At 42.9% G+C, this 19,275-nt stretch overlaps 1 protein-coding gene across 3 annotated transcripts in view; it reads right to left on the bottom strand.

Annotated features, from left to right (window-relative positions):
* The window catches only part of Dock4 (dedicator of cytokinesis 4), a 396,425-nt gene that overhangs the window by 109,437 nt on the left and 267,713 nt on the right, over positions 1-19,275 (bottom strand). For all 3 annotated transcript variants that reach the window (XM_075948630.1, XM_075948628.1, XM_075948629.1), the window contains exons 17-23: positions 19,082-19,238; positions 13,396-13,493; positions 13,218-13,301; positions 12,943-13,043; positions 11,408-11,489; positions 10,041-10,211; positions 5,009-5,201 (exon numbers count right to left, since the gene is read on the bottom strand). In XM_075948630.1, coding sequence (XP_075804745.1) covers positions 5,009-5,201; positions 10,041-10,211; positions 11,408-11,489; positions 12,943-13,043; positions 13,218-13,301; positions 13,396-13,493; positions 19,082-19,238 — 886 coding nt within the window. The remainder of the gene's footprint in view (positions 1-5,008; positions 5,202-10,040; positions 10,212-11,407; positions 11,490-12,942; positions 13,044-13,217; positions 13,302-13,395; positions 13,494-19,081; positions 19,239-19,275) is intronic.

Here is a 19,275-nt window from a genome sequence, read left to right on the forward strand (position 1 = left end):
CTTTGTCATTCTTTATTCTTCTGTTTGTTTAACCCATTGCCTCTGTCTCATTACTCTTCTGGGTAATTGCTTTTATAATATATTTTTATAGTACATAACTAAGAAGAAATCTCCATTAAAAAAAAAAACAAGACCTTTATACTTTTTCAACACGTGAACGCAGGTCTAAGGAGTGAGCATCACTGGGTACTCCTCAAGTAGAGTAAGGATTTTATTCTTGAGGTTAACAAATTAACATAAAAACCTAATCAAACATTATGCCGATAATTCCTAGAATATGCTTTAAAATAGCATTATATTCTATTTTCCTCTTATTTGTATTTTACTCTTTAAAAAGATTTACATGTCTATGTGCTTGTGTGAGCGCCTCTCACGTGTGTGTTGGTGCCCTCAGAGGCCAGAATATGGCATCGGATCCCCTGCGGCTATTGTTACTCGCAGTTGAGTAACTGAACTTGGGTTCTCTAGAAAAGTAGCAAGTACTCTTAACTGCTGCGTGATTGCCCCAGTCCTTTCTTACTTTCTATTACAGCTTTCACCCGTCTACAAAATTACGGGTGTAACTGGGGAGCCCTAAAGGGCTATTCCTTCTGAAGACTTGCGCATAGAATTGCTACCATAAGCTATCTGAGTCTTCTCTTTCCAGGTGAAAGCGGGGAGTGCTGGCAGCTTGGCACCCCGAGAAGCGACAGCATCTCATCTAGAGTGGAGGACATGGCTGGCGCGGGGGAGCCCAGCAGTTGGTTCTCCGTGTCTGACTCTGGGGTCTAAACAAGCTATTTTAGACACGAAAGAGTGGCAGTCCATTCCTCTTCTGCTGCAGACTGCTCAGAAGGCCCAGGACAGAGGGGCCTCTCACTGTGGAGCAGGCAGTCAGGTCTTATCGCATGGCATGTGTCTGACACACAACTGTTCAATCATAAGCAAATAAAAATACGACGTTCTCTAAGGGTGGCTGCCGATTCCTGCTAAACAGATACCAAGTAACAGAGACAGAGCCATAGCTGACTCTCAAAGCTCCTACAGAAACTCTCTCTGATTTGCAGCACAGGAGACTCTCACCGCCATTCCCTGAACTCCCACTCCTGACTCCCAGCCTCCACACCTCCTCCCACGCTCTACTCACCAGCTCCCTTCCCATCATTGCCAGAACAGTCTGCTCTAAAATGCAAGCCTCCTCTACTCGGTTTCTCTGGAGAATATTCCCCATACAGGATTCTGTTACATCTTTAATTTACAGAACATTCTAGGTCTCTTGGTGGGCTTATCCTTCTAGGGTCAAATTCTCAAAAATTAAATTTTATTTTCTTAACATGTGGTCCAATTGTGGACCTTCTTCTTTTTATGGCAAACACTAGTCCCCTAGACAGATTGTGCACTTGGTCAGATTCTTCCTATTTCTGTATCATGAACCACGCCTCTGCTCATAAAAGCCAACCTCAGTAATAAATTACGAATAGCAAGTGTCTTGGTGGTGGTACTCTAGGTTGGAGATGTGGAGCTGTCGTGAAGAGAGAGTCAAGAATTAGTCCTGTGTTTTCAGCTGTGGATTATCGCTTCGAACATGCCCATCCCCACCATCGTACTGCCATCTCTGGGTTACAACTCAGTCGAGAAAGAATCACGCTGTGATTTCCAGTCCTCAGGATGGAACCCTACTGCATTGCTCTGGTTTTCACTTTTAGCTTTCAGAGTTATTGAGGAATTACTGTGATCTGCGATATTGTATATTTAACACTATGTGCCTTTCCTCAGTCCTTCCAACCTGTAAAGCAGGGGTCTCAACCTGTGGTCACGTGTTATCCTCTGTCTGCTATGTTGAGTGGGCTCCACTGGGGCCTTTTGTGTTGGGGTTCTTTGCTCACCCTGCCATGCTTATAGTTACAATTTTATATTGTCCTTCTTCTAACCCCCATCTAGTTATTTTCCTCCATTTGTGAGCTCAGGCATTTATATTACACATTTGGTTTTCCTCCCAGTATCTTTTCACTCCTGAGGGTACCATGAATCAACCTGCTTATCCCTTGAGTTCTCAGTGAGAGAGTTTGAATGCCATGGTCACGTGGGACTCTCTCTTGGTTTCCCTACCGTGGGAAGTGGCCTGTGATTTAAACACGGCCGTTTCAATCTTGGAAGACTCCCAGGGACACTTCCTATTTTTCTCTGTGAAGACAGGCTTCTTCTGGGTATGTTGTACCTTATCGTTTACACATGACAGCCTTTGTTTTCTTCCATGATGAGTCAGCGAATGTCAAGCCAAGCATCACTGGGCAGCTACGCTGGCTGTGAGTGGCTTCTGCTTCTCCATAATCCATCAAGGCGAGTGTGCCCATAGCAAGGGCACCCAGGCTTCCTAGCTCTTCTACCTCCTCCAGGCCATATGGCAACTCTCCACTTCCTAATCCTGACTGGGCTGCTCCTCCAGGGCCAGGCACAGACCCTGCAGAACATCTCCTGAGCAACCTTAGCAAATATCCTCACCAACTTTTACAGAGACCCGATTATCTTAACTTCTGAAATGTGTTGGCGTCTTTTCTTAAAAAGCTCTCTGATCTTGCTTTTTCTATTTTGTTCACTGAAGGTCAGGAATTCAAAGGAACTGTGTCTGTGGAATGAATTTCCTTACTGTCAAATAATTTCCTTACTGTTGGAAACCTATTTTATGACCTTTGCTGACCTTTTCGTGTAGGACTTTACCTAATAAAGCATCATCTGGTCCGTCTATAGGAAACAGAGCCGAAATCACAATTCCTGTGAGACAGGAGTCAATCTTCCTCAGTTTGGAGAAAGCAGATTGATGCCTGAGTTAAACTAGGGACTTGGTCAGCCCCATCCAACCCACACCTCTGCTCTTAACCCTAGAGGGGTCACCCAGCTGCAGAAACACTACCCTTTGTTCCAAGAGACAAAAGTTTGGAAACTACAGAAGGAAGCAGTATCTTTCCCTCGAGCAATGGAACTCAACCTTCCGAACACTTCGACCCTTTAGTACAGTCCCTTGTGTTGTGGTGATCTCCAGTCATAAAATTATTTTGCTGCAACTTGGAATTTTGCTTCTGTAATGGATCATTATGTGAATACCCGTGCTTTCTGGTTTCCTAGGCTATGCCTAGGGAAGGGACATGTGGCCCCAAGGGAGTCACGGCTGACAGACTGAGGAGCACTGCTCTAGAAGGGTGGGATTTTTTTTTTCTTTTAATCAAGAGAAATCAAAAGTCGTAACTTTCTTTTACATCGATTGGAGCATTTTTGATTTCAGAAAAAGGAAAAATAGAAGACATTAAAAACAAGTCTTCCTCAACAGGAGAACAAAATGAGTGATGATATAGTAACTTAGTAAACACTAGTATTATATAACAGTAGAAGGCATGCGCTCAAGCTATATCAGCACAGAACAACAGCCTACCATTTAAAACAGAAACAAGAGTAACACGCACCATGGTATATAAAGATGAAAGAAAACGGAAATGTGTGGGGGACAGGTCAATCAGCTTGTCTTATAATGAAGGACTAGAAGATAGCACCCAGAATCTCTGAAATTCTGGAAGTTTCTATAAAGAAAATATAATGTGAAAGGAATGGACTTTCTTTTCTTTTCTTTTCCTTTGAGACAGGATTCCTCTATGTAGCCTTGGCTGTCCTGGAACTTGCTCTGTAGACCAGGCTGACTTCGAACTCAGAGATCCCCCTGCCTCTGCCTCCTGAGGCCTGGGATTAAAAGGTGTATGTAACCATGCCCAGCTGAGAAAATATAAAAGTAATGAATTCCTTAATATAAGACCTAAAGTAAATACTTGATGTTAAGATTTGTTCATGATTTACTTATTTGTTGTATCTTTCTCTGTATGCTTAAGATGGTTTATGACAAAATGATGTATTTTTTCAGTATCTTTGATATTATATACTCACATATACATTCAAATGGAAAAATAACTCCAGAAAGAATCTATCTTAAAAACTTCTTAGCTGGTGAATCACTTCAAGTATGTTTTAAAATGAGGAGGATACTTTATTATTTTCTTCATAAAAAGAAGAATCTGAGAAGCAAGATAATTTAAAGATACCTAGTAGAGCAAAACCCATCTGGTAACTGACAGCTTGATGTTGGTATACCATAAAACACAAGAATACAAAGAACTTCTATACATTTTTAGAACACAAACTAAGGTGGTTTGGGTGAGGCTCATCTCTTTGAATATTTGGTTCCCAGTGGGTGGACTGTTTGTTTAGGAAGGATTAGCTGTGCCCCTGTTGGAGGAGGTGTGTCACTGGGGGTGACTTTGAGTTCCCAGTGGGTGGACTGTTTGTTTAGGAAGGACTAGATGTGCCCCTGTTGGAGGAGGTGTGTCACTGGGGGTGACTGAGTTTCACTCGCTCACGGAACATCAAACGCTTGCTCTCAGCTACCATCCTGCCTGCCTACTCCCCATTACACTTCGTACCGTGATGATCTCAGACTCTGAAACCCTCTGAAACTGTAAGCAAGCCCCCAATTTAATGCACCTTTAAAAAATAAGTTGCCTACATATAGTATCTCTCCAGAGCAACAGAACAGTGACTAAGCCAATATCTACATATGAATCTCAGAAGGAAAAGGTAGCTTTTTTTCTTGCTCCATGTAACAGGAAATCTACAAGGTGGGCAGGGGAATCATACCCATACTACTAAGAGCTGTGATTACAATCGATAATTTATTCAGTACCTTCCCCACTTCCCTTCTTTCTTTGGTCATTGGATCTCACTATGTGTACTTTGCTCAAACTATCCCTAAACTTCCGGATCCGCCTGCGTCAGTCTCCTAAGTAGCTGGGACTACAGGGGTGAGCCACTGTGCTTGCCTTATTCGGTCTAGAAATGACACTTTGCTAGTCACACTTTTATATCTAATGGATAAACATATTTCCCATCCAAATTGTTAGACTTTGGGGAAAGTATTTTTCATTTTGAACTGCTCCTTTGACCTCTGGACATAAGCTATGGAAGAATGGCTAGAGAGTCGCCACCGTACCTGGGTTGGTGTAGAGCTGGCTCTCCACGGTTTTGCCAATGCACTGAAGCTTAATTGCCTGCAGGGAATCATCCACATGCATGATGGTCGGCAGGCTGCCCAGAGTGTCCTGCACCAAGTTGGCCACTTCCCGGACATCAAAGAGCTTCAGCAATTCTGAGTACACAGCCGGAAAGGAGCTCAGGAACACAGCCTGAAAACAAGGAGGGAGTCTGCATGAATTATTGATGCCATAAAAATAAGATGTAAAATGTCACCAAGTTTAAGGACTGTCACAAGTATTCTTAAGGAGAAAAATAAATGAGCAAAAGCTCTGTCATCTAGAGCTAACCGGCAAAAATTTAAACCAAAACAAAAGTGTGTGGCAGATAGGAAAGGTGTTAGAACTTAGAAATTGTGTTTAGAATAACACAATAAAAACTGGAGCTTTTGGAAAAAGCTCCAACGTTAGCAAATGACTGGCATCTACCCCACCGAACCAGCAAAATACAGCCCAGCCGTATTTGCCGAATACACACGGCCGAGTTCTGAGCTGTGGTCACTGAGATTACATTTCTTTTTGGAGAAATTTTCTGAACTTCTCATTTAAATCTCATTTCCCTTTAAGAAACCAGACACACCGGTTCCCTCAGGCATTTGGTTTGTGATTGGGGAGGAAACCCTGGACAGAACAAGAAAATGTGGCCATGCGTAGTAGCCTCGCTTCTAGTCAGCACTGTGACTTTGGGAAGTCCTTCCGTCCCGTGGGCTTTAGTTTCGTGGCTGTCAAGGAAACAGATTGCTAGAGTAGGTCCCCACATTGTTCCACAGATGTAAAAACCGCAAACAGTTTCTAATGAAAACAAATCTACTTATCATTTTTTAGAAGAGAAAATCAATATGATTATCACACGCCAAGAGGCATAACTTAAAGAAAAATATCTAAAAACAAAATCAAGTGGGCTAAGATCGAACATCGCAGGGAAGCCTATATGGAGCCCAGAGTGGGGAGGCAATAGAGCCATCAACCAACTTCACATCTGCCCAAGGAGGTGGGCCATGTATATATAACATGCCAAGGCTCCTGGACAAGCTGGTTTTCTAACACGACCCCCGATTGTGTGCTTGAGTGGACATGTTCTGATGATTCCGACACGGAACCAAATTCAAAGCCCCTAAGCTTAGTGCTTATTCAGTGCAGCACAATGAAGGAGAACGAGAACTCTATTCCTAACGCTAAAGCTATCAACATTCACAAGATGCAAAAGTTATGATTCTTTACTCTTAACGATTATAGATTAACAGATAGGACTGAATGCATTTATGGAAACCGTATAGTGTACATCAGTATCAGGCAGTCAATAAAAATATTATTTTTTTGTAAATAATTTTAACTTTTAAATAATTGTTTAAAATCAAGGTGTCATGTGGGCTGGGCTATTCTCAAACACACTGTGTAGCCAAGAACGACCTTGAATTCCTCCGATCCTCCCACCTCCTCCTTCTAAGTGCTGGGATGACAGGCTTGTACCACTACCTCTGTCCTGAGGACAGAACCTAGGGCTTTGCTAGTGCATTCCAGACAAGCAGTCTTCCAACTGGGATGAAACCACAACCCCCCATATTCTCAAATACACTTTATTGTGGCTTCTTTCTATTTCTAAATAAAAACAGAATGCTTGTTCCTCAAAAACTATTCATTTGCTTGAATATTCTTAAAGTGAGTAACTTGGATTCCCTGCTAAAGACTATTTATATAATCTTCAATGTACTATGCAAAGAACTGAGTCATAAAAACGAAGTAAAATCAATAAAAGTAAAATAAGAAAAATCAACGAGCCTATATTTCTGATCATGAAAGTCAAATTCTCTTTCTCAGGTATCCCTTAAAATATTCCTGAATTCTGTATTATACTTCTTTACTTCAAAAAAACGGTCTGAATATGCCTGAAATGTAAAGTCCCTTCATCATGTGGCCACAGAAAAGCATGAGGCAAAAGGACTTTATGATGAGGGCGGGAAGCCAGTCGCAATGGGACAGATAAAAGCTATCCTTGAAAATAATAAAAGTACAATTTGGTTTTGACCTTCCTATGGCCTGAGACAAATCGGGAAAGATAATTGCAAGGAATTTGCAGCAAGGTCTCGGGCCTTTGCTCCTTCTGCCCTTCTTCTCCTCCAGGAGAGTCCGGGGCAGGAGTCAGTGCCCAGGATGGGAAGTAGAGGTCCGTGGCAACACCTGCTGAGTTGGTTCTAGGTAAGGACTGTCTAAGGGAGTGCTATCCAGGCAGGCGTTGTTGTCAGGTTGGATTTTGGCTTGGAGGAATAAATGAATCTCCCAGGCCTAAGATGAGCAGGCTGATTGGGTGGCAATCCCTTGGCCCACTCATAAGCAGACCCACAGAGTAGTAATCCATTGACCCACTGATGAGCAGACCCATTGGGTAGCAATCCCTTGGCCTAGTTGAGTGCTGGGAAGGTCCCTTAGCCTCCAGGAAATCAGAGTCTGTCCTGGGTTGTAAATCATGTGGGAAAGACTCCCACAAATTCAAGCCAGTAAGGTAAGTTTCTGCTTTTAACTCAGCCAAGAAATGTGGAGCAGTGGGATCCTTGGTTCTGGATGATGTAGATGAATTCTAAGATGACTGACCAGGACCTTTGTTCCTCGTAGCTTTGCAATTACTTTATGTTACATTGCAAAAAAAAAAAAATTCTGTAGAAAAAAATGAAGGATGCTACTTATCCTGACTCTTAAATATAGAGATAACACAGATGGGCCTAACCTAATCACAACCCTTTAGTTCTTGTTATTGTTTTTGGCTTTTGTTGTTTCTCATTCAGTTGCAGGAGAAACAACTGAATATAGAGACAACACAGCATATGGCTGCTGGATTTGAACACCCATATGTGAACACCATTCCGAGCAGCCTCTAGAAGACAGAGCACCTCCTGTTCCTCCAGCCTTTGCTGGTAGACTTCAAATTCTGCCAACAGCCTGAAAGGTCCTGTTCTTTTCCAAAGCCTTCAGGAAGAAATCAAGTCCTGATTTTGACTCTAGGAAACTCTGAGGAAAGAATTCAACCAAGCCTTTGTAGAGTTCTGACAGACAAAACTGCAACCCAATAAATAAAGGTGGTTTTAAAGCCATCGAGCATAAAGTATGCCAGGGTCAACAAAAAAGTAACAACATGTCACATCAACCAAATTATTGCCATCCTACTTTTTTGAAAAACAGTGTAAGGTCAACAGTGAACTGGTACGGGAAGGGATGGGCCATTAACCTTACTATCAAATATCGGGGGAGGCAATGTCCTTTTGTTTATTAAAGGAAACCAACCTCTCACAATCTTACATTGATTCTGACTTTGCATCAAACTAAAAATAAAGCCATCATAGTACAGAGAATGACTTCAGTGGGATCATTAGCATATTCAGAAATCTTCTATACTCAAAATCTAACAGCCAAAGTTGTCTCTAAAGCTTGACTGTGGAACAGAACTCTGAAAACCAAGAGTCACAAGAGTCAGAATGTTGTAGAAACAGCAAGGCTGCTGTACCCTGCAGAACCATCACAATTAAAGGTACCTGGTCTCCAGGATTAAAAAATGGTTGAAACAGATGTTTCAGGTGAAACCCTAATTACAGAGGCTTTTGTACAAGTAGTAAATACTGAGAACTCTAAGGAATATGTGGTAAGCCTACTGAATTATTCTCAAATTATTAACTGCTGCAAGTCAAGTCTAGTAAGGTAGATGTTTGCTTTGAGGTCTCTGGCAAGTTCTCTGATGTGATTGCATTAACTCTGGAATACAAAATGACATTTAAAAGAGCCTGTGCTAGTCAGGCAGTGGTGGTGAACACCTTTTATAGCAGCACTCTGGAGGCAGATGCAGGCAGATCTCTGTGAGTTTGAGGCTAGCCTGGTCTACAGATCTAGTTCCAGGACAGGCTCCAAAGCAACACAGAGAGGCTCTGTCTCGAAAAAACAAAACCAAACAAAACAGCCTGTGCTATATGCTGGCCCAGATGGAAGATAACTCCATATCTATAAGGAAGAGAATGACAAGACCTGCTGCCTGCACAGTCAAGAAAAGCACAGTGCTGTAATCAGAGACTGTGGGCTTCTGGTCCTAGGTCATTGTACAGTAGGCCTTCCACATGCCATGACTCCCAGTACGTCAACACTTGAAGACCCAGTTTGGTCTAACCTTTGATTTTAAGCTCTTAGCTTTCTAGCAGAATGATGGGAGGCTGCTTCTTCACTTGACAGGGTTTAATGAAGCCATCAGAATTAAAAATATAAAAGGAGAATTAAGAAATTACAGAGAGACATACCAAGACTTATCTCTTGGAATGCATATAAGGCAATGCTATTTTGAATGTAGATGGATCCTGAACTTGAAATGCAATAATAAATACAACGTGAAACACAACAATAAATACAAAAAGAAAATCAGAGCCAGGCATGCTGGTTCCTATCTGCCAACCCAAGCCCTTGAGAGGTAGAAGCCAGACTAGGTCACACAACACCCTGTCCCAGAAGAAACCAGCCAACGTATTGGTGCAGGTGTGCATCCCAAGCACACACACAGGTTAGGCTACTGCCAGTAATAGAATTTGGCAGCATGGGCTTGGTATTGGTCTTAGACCGTCAGTCTTGGGAAGGTTACAGTAAACAAGATAAAAGAAAGCAACATGGAATCTAGCAGAGTCCAAAAGAACGATGCTCAAGTGGAGAGATTAAAAAGCAATATGAGGCTGAAAGAAAAGAAGCAGGACGAACTCGCTCTAGTGAAATTCAGCCCCCCCACCCCCACCCAGTTGAGGGTATTTGTTTTGCTGAACAGAAGCATGGTTGATGCAAGCTGCCTCTACTCCAGTGTGGGATCTGTGGATGGAGCTGCTTCTGCTAGGCCGGTGCTTAGAGCCCCAGGATCTTCAAAGCCTAACCGGGTGATGGGTAAACTACAGGAGGAAGGCAGCTAGGCTGCACATTGAGCTGGTGAGTAAAAGAAAACAAACTGCGGTTGTTGCAGGGATCGGAGACAATTACCTGCGACTGAGATAATGCTCCGGCCCCTTTGCTCTCTTGGGAAAGGAAGAAACGGACAGACATAAGGAGCTCCTGGATGCAGCAGCGGAATTCCTCTTCATTTTGCCCTCCCGTGGCAAGGGAAAACAGCCTTCGCGACTGAACTATATACTTAAAAATGTATTCTTGTGCCTTGAAAAATATAATGTTAGAAAGTTAGCTTCAAAGAACTCTGAGAGTATTTATGTAACAATGACATAGCATAGAGAAATCACAGAACAGTGTTAGACTTTTAAATAATTCATCCGAAAACTGGAGGCGCAGTGAGGGTTTTGAATGATATGCATTTAGAGGGGAGAAGCCGTTCTTCTTTGATGCCAAAGGAGCACAACATGTTAAAATTTCTTTATAATCCTAAAGTTAGAAACGCTGAATATTTTTGATCTTCAAATAGTTATGTTTTTAATTTAACTGATGAAGAGATGACTCTCTTCAAAAGTGACTTGTCACTTAGCATTTGGTTTTCAAACAGACCAAGAGAATAAATTGATAACGAAAGAAAATGTCCATTTTATGTATGCATAAAACTTTATGTATACATTATCTACTTATCTACTGACAGCACATACAATGGTGTCAGTATGAATGAGGGGGACTGCTAGGGCTAGGACTCCCCTTGGAGAATTTATATTTTTTTCTGTGGCAGTATTGGGGCTGAACCCAGAGCCTCACGCTTGCTAGGCAAGCACATACTACTGAACTATGTCCCTTGTCTCAAATCTTAAGAGAGGACTGGGAGTTGGAGTCTATCCTGGGAGTCTACCATACAGAGAGGGGGAGGGAAGAAGGGGTAGGAAGAAGAGGAAAGGAATTCAGGAGCTGGGAACTTGTATTCTTCCACATGCTGGAAGGTTATGTTAACACCCCTGTGGGCTCAGTACACTGCGTCAATTATGAGACTCAGTTAAGCCTTGGGTGTCTTCATTTTGATCCCTGTTAGGTGACCCTATTGTCTCATCAAACTGGGGATAAAGGTTTCTCAGGAGCTCTGTCAGGGGTATGAAGCAGGCAGACACTTCCAGGTTTAATTAGCTGCTCATTTGCAGCCTTTGCCTGTGTCCCTACTTCTCCTGCCCATCCTGGATGTCATCTCAAGTGACAGGAACCCAGAGGAGCAAGGATTCAGGACCCAGCACGTCCAGTGAACAGGTCTGGCAGTGCCCCTTTCGAATTTCATCAGCCCAGGAGCAGATCTTTGAATTGGAATGTCAGGAATGTATCATCACCAATTACCGTCTGTGTAGAAGAAACCAATGAGGCCGCGATCATCTCGCGCCAGCTTCGCGAGCCTCTGTTAGCAGTTCTCAACCGCGAGCGAGCGTCATTACCTTCAGCACCTCCTGGATATGCTCCTGCCGCTCCGCTTCTGTGATCCTGTCCACGTACCACTTCAGCACCTTGATGAGATCTCTGAGGCACGAGATTGCAAAGTGGTCAGTTCTCAATTAAATGACAATCAGTTTGACACAGCCATGCGTCAGGAAGCCACTGCCTTCTCCATACGGTCTCCTGCCAGGCTGCTCTAGGATGACTTTATTGAAAACTGCAGGTCCACATCACGACCCGTTTTGACACTTAAGACTGAAACACAGCGCTGCCCACCCAGACTGCCCTCAATCTGGAAATGTCCTGCTGACCTGAGAGCTGTCCTGCGCAATCCTGAACAAGCTATCATTGGGGTTCTTCCTTCACCAACTCTGTGAACACTGCAAGGGTGACTTTTAGCTACAGGTGAGGAGAGTGTGTGTGTGGGGCGGGGATGAAGACAAACTGGTCCACGGCGAACCACACTCCTGCAATCAGGCCAACTTTCTCACCAAAAGAACAAGGCTTACTGGGAAAGCATGCCCTGGAAGGCGCATTTCCAGAAGAAAAAGTGGCTCTCTGGTTACTGGTTTATTTTTTGTTAGTTTAAGAAACAAAGCCAAGAGTAAATAAAGTAAATAACAAGGCACCACTTGTGAGATTGCAGTCTCACGGAAATGCATTTCTAGGAAACAGCTCAGTCGTAGTTTTGGGGTTTTTTTTTTCTGTTTTCTTCCTCTTTTTTTTTAAATGATGGAAAGACAAAACAAGCAATCACAAAACCCGTACACTTCAAGTTAGCTGGCCAGACTCCATTTAGCTAATCCCTGGCCAGGGAACAAGTCTTCACAGAAGAGCACATCGCACAGGGCCTGTTGTCTGCCTGGAGGCGATTTCTAACTAGGCTTTCTGGAGGCAGGCAGGGCTGAGGTAGGGCATCGCTCACGGCCCTTCGCTGTCCTTATATAACCCGTGAAAAAGAGGCAGTCATATCTAACCATAGATGTCAATGAGTAAATGGCTTGAGTCCTGGACCAGGTCTGTCCATTAGAGCAGCGAGCAAAGGCACTCTGTAAACACTAATGGCTGAATGCACGACCTGGAACAGGGATGAAGGCCAAGGTTGCTTTCTGTTTATAGTTATTTGTTTAAGTCATACATAAAGGAGTGCAGTATAAAAATAGGACTTCTACAGTGAGAAGGGCCGTGACATCTTGGATCAAAGCACACCAGGTGAAATGGGGGTGGGAAGAAAGGTGCTAGGTTCAGGGACAGATTTCAGGAGTTCTTGCTCCTCTTCCTCCTTCTCTTCTCTCCTACACCTTGTTTCTTCTTCTTTCTTCTTCTCCTCTTCCCCTCATCCTTCCCCTTCTTCTTTCCTTCTAATAAAATAAGCTATAGCCACTGAGCAGGGGTTCTTGAGGAGGGAAGACAGGACTCTGTAGCTGAGCTTCATATCTGCCCCTACTCCCCTATGTCTTCCTCTGCAGTTGCCTAGGCTTCTGCATAAGTGGAAGAGGCACAGCTGCTACACCAACTGCACGGTAAAGGGCCTTACCTGTACGCAAGCGCTCCAGCAAAGTGACTCTCGATATAAGTGTCCATGACAGGCTTAAAATGATGGAACTTGCTATCCTGCAGCAAATTTATTATGTGGACCTAAGAAGAAAAGAGTGTTATAAAACCGAGTGCCAGTCATTTCTTTGCCTGTTAGAAATAAAGAAGGAAACGAACTCTTACATTATGGAGCGGTCATTTCTGAGACAACCTTCCTAAAGCCAAGATGGGGAGGCACACTTGTCTCCTACTATCATCAAGGAAAGGTAAACTTACCAAAGAATCAAACACTTTAGAGCCATATTTTTGGGAATTTTCATCTAATATTCCAAACAAGGTATCCAGTGTGTCTTGTAGGAACTGTGGATTAAAGAAGCATAAGGCAATGAGTAGGCCCCCACTCTCGCCCTCCCAGGGTGCTGGGCGCCCAAGTGGCCAATGAGGCAGCGTATACCTTTACTATCTCTGAGCCATCGATTTCTTTTAACTTAGAGAGACAGCCTGTGATCTTGTCCGGGTGGGTTCTCCACTTCAACAGATCAAGCATATCACCTTTTCAAACAGAAAATGAAGATTAATCGCTTTTATAAAGGACAGCCTTCCTCATGAATGTGCTCTACTGGTAAAAGCCAACTTCTTAAATGTAATGCCTACCCCACCCCCACACTGGGACCCCCCCCTCCCCACACTGGGGCCCCCATCCCCACACTGGGGCTAGCCTCTCTGCCCTGGGATGGGATTTATTTAAGGGTGTGTTCCTTACTCCCCTAACCCCCACGGCTTGCTGCTCAGTTCTGCTCCATGGTGCTGTCCAGGAAGGCTCTCCATCCCTTCCACATGTTCCTGCCTTGCAGAAGCACTCATCTTTCCCTGAAGTTGTCTATACCTCAAATAGACTGTAAACTCCAAGAGAGTAGTGGTGAGTGTGGCCCAGTTGTATCCCCAGGACAAAGAACAGTGTAAGCAGCCAACAGACAGATATCTGCTGTGACATTTTCTGCCACCCCCTAGTAAGAGTTTCCTAGGAGGTAGGAACCTGTTTGATTCATGCTTAGGATACCTGAACACTCTTCCCAGCAACCGATTCCACCCAGAAAGGAAGGTCTTCTTGATTGTTAAGACAGCTCAAACCTTAGGATCACCCACTGTCAATAGGCTGTGACAACAAGCCCATTCTACTAGCAGACGATCTAGTGAATCTTGGGATTTAAGAGATCTGTTGCTGGCTTTCCAGGCCGTCTTCTACCACAGCTTATGAACAGGCACACAGCCCTACCTCTTCCAGGTACCATCTGATAGGTGGATTCATGTTTCAATACGCCTTTAAGACTAGAAGGGACAAACTTTGCCCCCATCTTTCTTGGGCAGAATTTAGACTGTTTCACGGAGGTGACATCATGGCCTAAGCTTCCTTAATCTCCAAAGGATTGGGAGCGATGACATCTGGCGGTCAATAAGGACAGGAAGAACTTCCAAGCTAGGGAAGGCATGGGTTTGAGGAACCTGTCAGGGCTAGCCTCTGTGCTTAGAAGCCAAGAGATGGGCCAGAGAGGATTTTCCAGATTGAATACCAAAAAAAAAAAAAAAAAAAAAATCACGTCAAGGCTCTGGTTTCAAGATGAACCCAAAAGGGGCTTGCTGAGAGACAGAAAGACCAACAAGGAAACATGACAGCAACCAATGATTGAAAACTCTATAAAATGAAGGAGGAAGTTAAGGTGAGATGGGCTATATGGAGACAACAGGAAGGGAATCAAGAGGGAAAACTGAGAAGATGGACTTAAGAGTAGAAATTCCATTGTAAATCAAGGATTCTTAATATGAAAAGTTAAACTTTGAAATGCTCTGGAAAACCTTAAACGATCACCGTCCTCCCACAATGGGGCAGACAAAATGCCAGCGCAGCATGTTGTATAAAACCATCCTTCAGGCTACACACATAGGTGCCCATGAGACAGGAGTGAACCTTGTGTTTAGACTCGGGTCTTATTCTCCAAATAGTTCACGCATACGCAAATATCGCCCAAAACCTCCTGCTCACTAAACACTGAGCCCTGTGCCAAATAGGAATGTTTATCTACAACAAACAGAGATAAGAAAAGGAGGATTTTTGAATAAAAAACATGAAGAAAATTTTAAGAAACTGATTTCAAAATATAAATTTATAAAATTATAAAAATTGTACTATTCATTAAAAAAAAAAGCCCTCACACTGTTTAGTATTCATAGCTAAGCCAGGCATTCTGCAGCAGCACAAGGGAACCGTTATGAAAACTGCCTGGTTATATTTACAGTATCAGACATTTCAGGGCGAACTCTACAATGGCCTCGGCCCATTACTCTTCTGGGTGGCTTGCTTTGTCCCTCTCTCCTTACTCTGGCATCAGATTGCAGAATGCCATCCTTCCCTGGCATCTTGTCTTTTGAAGTCTCCCTGATATCTCCCCTTGATTCCCATTATACCCCAGCCCCAGCCCTTACTCCTTGCCCTGGCTCTTCCTCCCATTTGTTTAAAGTGGAGGCAGCTGAAGGACCCCATAGCCCTGAGCAATGTGGACAGGAAAGAACATTCCTGAGGGAGTAGTGTGGAACTGGGTACGGGGACCTCATGAACACAGCCAGAAACCTGAATGGAGTATTCCAGACATTCCCATCTTTCCTGGAAGCAGGCTGATGAATCTCAGTGAAGCCTGTCATACTTCAGGGAATGAAAGAGCAAACAAGATATATCTGTTTAGGTAATCTTCCCAGTAGAAACAAAGGCATCTTAAAGGGACAGTTGTCATCTCTTTAGCTATCAGACTAAAGAGATATCAAAAAATCGGCCAAAGGAACTGGAATTTCCCTTGAAGTCCCATCTTGGGAAAAAGAAAACGCTGGAAGCCTGGTGCCACCCAGAGGAGAAACTTGTCTCCCGGGAAGAGATTCCTCATAGTCCGGATAATTTGTTATACCACCTTGCAAGACAGACTAAAGTAGAAACAGTGATGATGGAAAGGACCACACCTTGACTGCAATGACTCAGTTAAGTATATTCCATGCTCTCTCCTTAAACCTAAGCCTCACATCAGGACCCTAAAGTAGCTCACTAGATCTTTTATTTGTTCCTATCTCTAATGTTACCGCATTGAATAAATCTCCTTTCCACTATTAAATTGCCTGTATGCTGGACTATTGAGAACAGGTGGTCAAGCCTAATTTGCTAAGCCTATCAGGGCCCAGGTCAGGACCTCAACAGCTATAATCAGTTGTGCACATACAGTATTCAGTGGTAAAACAAAATCTCTTAGTTCCATTTCAGCCATCTGAAGATATGCTAGATGGGAATCAGAAAAATGTTCCACCACTGAAATGATTGATTTCCTACATTCTATTCAGGGAGCATTTATTAAGAAACTCTTTGTATCTAGCTTAACAAGTATAAATGAAGATGCAATTACTCCTTAGTAGTGTGTGTGTGTGTGTGTGTGTGTGTGTGTGTGTGTGTGTATCTGTGTATTTGAGACATGGTCTCATGTATCCTAGGCTGGCCTAGAACTCATTCTGTAGGCAGAAAGACCTTGAACTCTTTGGTCCTCCTGCTTTTGCTGGGATTACAGGTGTGTACCACCACACCTAGTCTCCCTGTACAGAAGTTTGAAGAATCTGCACTATCTGTCCATCAGAAATATCTGCAGAGCGGTTTGGATTTGGAGCACTAGCCATGAATAATGTTGGATTGCACAGAGAGAAGAGGCATACCTCTCAGTAATCCTGAGTGCAGATCTGCTCTGAGAGACTCGTCCTTCAGAGCACAGCGTCCGCTAAGTATCCAGTTGTAATGGAAATGTAATTTGTGGGTTTGTTTCCAAGTCAAGAAAAAAGAATGCACACCCTCTCAGTCCAATCTGGAGCTGGAATTAATTCCAATTGGCTTCTATGTAAACGATATAGAGATGTATGCCAAGGATGCAAATCTCAGAAGGACAGACTGACTCCCCACCACCAATCCCTTCCTAGCTTTTGAAATACACTGTTGATTTCTTGGCTCATTCTGAGCTGACTTACATTGCCAAGGTTACCTGATGTCAACATAGTCACAAAGCATGTGTCAGTATCCTTAGAGAGTCGGGAGTCCCTACATACTCATCCCATCTTCATACAGTCAGATATTTCATATAAGGATTTCATGAATAATTGATGATATGGGATTTCCCTCTGTATGCTGCAAATACCACTGGTTAATAAAGAAACTGCCTTGGCCTGTTGATAGGGCAGAGTAGATCTAGGCAGGGAAAACTAAACTGAATGCTAGCAGAAAGAAGGTAGAGTCAGTGAGACTCCATGAAGCTGCCAGAGGGGAAAGATGTGAGCTGTTAGCTGGAACCTTGCCGGTATGCCACGAGCCTCATGGTAAAATATAAAATAATGGAAATGGGTTAATTCTAGATGTAAGAGCTAGCTAGTGATACACTTAAGCGATTGGCCAAACAGTATCACAAATAATATGATTTCTGTGTGATTATTTCGGGTGTGGGCAGCCAGGACCGTACAAGCAGTCTCCGATTACAGGGCCTGGTTTTTCCTATCTTATGTTTATAATTCTAACAACACCCTAAGCCCCAGAACTACAGCAAATTCAGGCAATGTTATCATTATTTACTGTGTGGTAGGTAGGATAACAACCCTCAAACATATCTACACCGTAATTCCTAGAAATGGTATGTTTACCTGAGATTGACAAAGAAACTTTAAAATGTGCTCAAATTTCTGATAACAAGAAAATACAACTGGGTTTTCCAAGAAATGTCACAAGGCACCTTAAAAAATTGCAGAGTATCAGAGTTAGAGAAATTTGAAGATGTTGCCCTGGTAGCTTCTGAAGAAGGAAGGGGCCATGATCCGAGCAATGCAGATTACTCCTAGAAACTAGAAGAGATGAGACCAGAAAAGGGTTTCCTCTACAACCTCCAGAAGAGACGCAGAATCACTAACATGAACGGGACTTATATCTGACTCCAGAGTCATTGTACATTTCTGTCTCTTCAAGCCAGAAAACTGGTAAGGATTGTTGTAGCAACAATAGACAATAAATAGAAACCCAAAACATCCCAGTTAGGACATTTAGTTAACACTAAGTGCTACATAGACACACAAATAGCCCATGTAGGATGAATAGAGATTTTGTCTGGGAAGCCAGTTGATTTTGTTATCTTCATAACCTCCACAACAAACTCCTGAGGTTTGGGAAATGCTTTATAGTCACCGAGTCAAGATTTAAACCATTAAACACTGGATACTAAGAAAGTCTAGGAAACCTGACCACAACTTTATGTCTCATTTAACTATGGTAGCCTTGCCATGCTGCCGAAAGGGAATTGGAAGGGAGCACTAATATAGCGCTGTGCTTTGCTGCCTTTAAGACCCACATTCGGAGACAACCATGTCTTTCCACATACTGTCCCATAACACACACACAGCTTAGATATTGGAGTTGCATGAAATATAATGCCTTGTAATGAATTGATTTCTCTCAACATATTGCATCTAATTTATTAATATGGTATTCAGGGTGCTAGCCAGAAGCCTTCTATGGCAACCATGAAAAATTCAAAATGTTTAATTTACTTCTTTCATTACAGGCACAGTTTTCAAAACCATTTGCCAAGGAGATGCACTAGCTTTATTAATCATAACTTGCTAAACAATCAATGACATAAAAAGCAATGCTGCACAGAAAAGCACTATCCATCTAATTAAACAACAACAAAAACAACAACAAAGCAAGCTTTATTATCCTAACGCCTGCAATTAGCACTGTTTACGGGGATATAAAAGCAGAGATTTAAAGTGGAGGCACTTAGATCTTGCCTTGTGTTAAGTGCAGCTTAATCGGTTATTTGAGGAGTTAGTTGACAGCTTTCAACACTGGGTTAGTTCTTAAGTCATTAAATTTCATGCAAGGGGTCACTACTGTTTTCACTTGATTAGTAATCCTAAATGAAAGGATCAATAGCTTTTCTAGGACAAAGTTCTTAAATACTTTAATCCTTGCTGAATATGCTTACCAAAACACACACGGTTCACAATGCCCTTAGGTGGGGGGCTGTCAAGTAAAATGGTACCATGTATCCCTTAGGTGGGGGGCTTTCATGCATTACCATTTTGAGTGAGTTTTGTAGAGCAGAGAAACGATGTTATCCAAAAGGACTCCTTTGTGGCCTTCATGGTTTGATTATTGTTCCCAAGGAAGATGACCTTGGAAAACGGAAGCTTGAGGTAGCGGGTAGTATCCTGAAGGTTTGTGTTTTCTTCACACTGTGAAAAAATATTAAGATGGGAAGCAAGATCTCAG

The sequence above is a fragment of the Microtus pennsylvanicus genome, chromosome 14, assembly GCF_037038515.1.
Source record: "Microtus pennsylvanicus isolate mMicPen1 chromosome 14, mMicPen1.hap1, whole genome shotgun sequence".
Classification (NCBI taxonomy): domain Eukaryota; kingdom Metazoa; phylum Chordata; class Mammalia; order Rodentia; family Cricetidae; genus Microtus; species Microtus pennsylvanicus.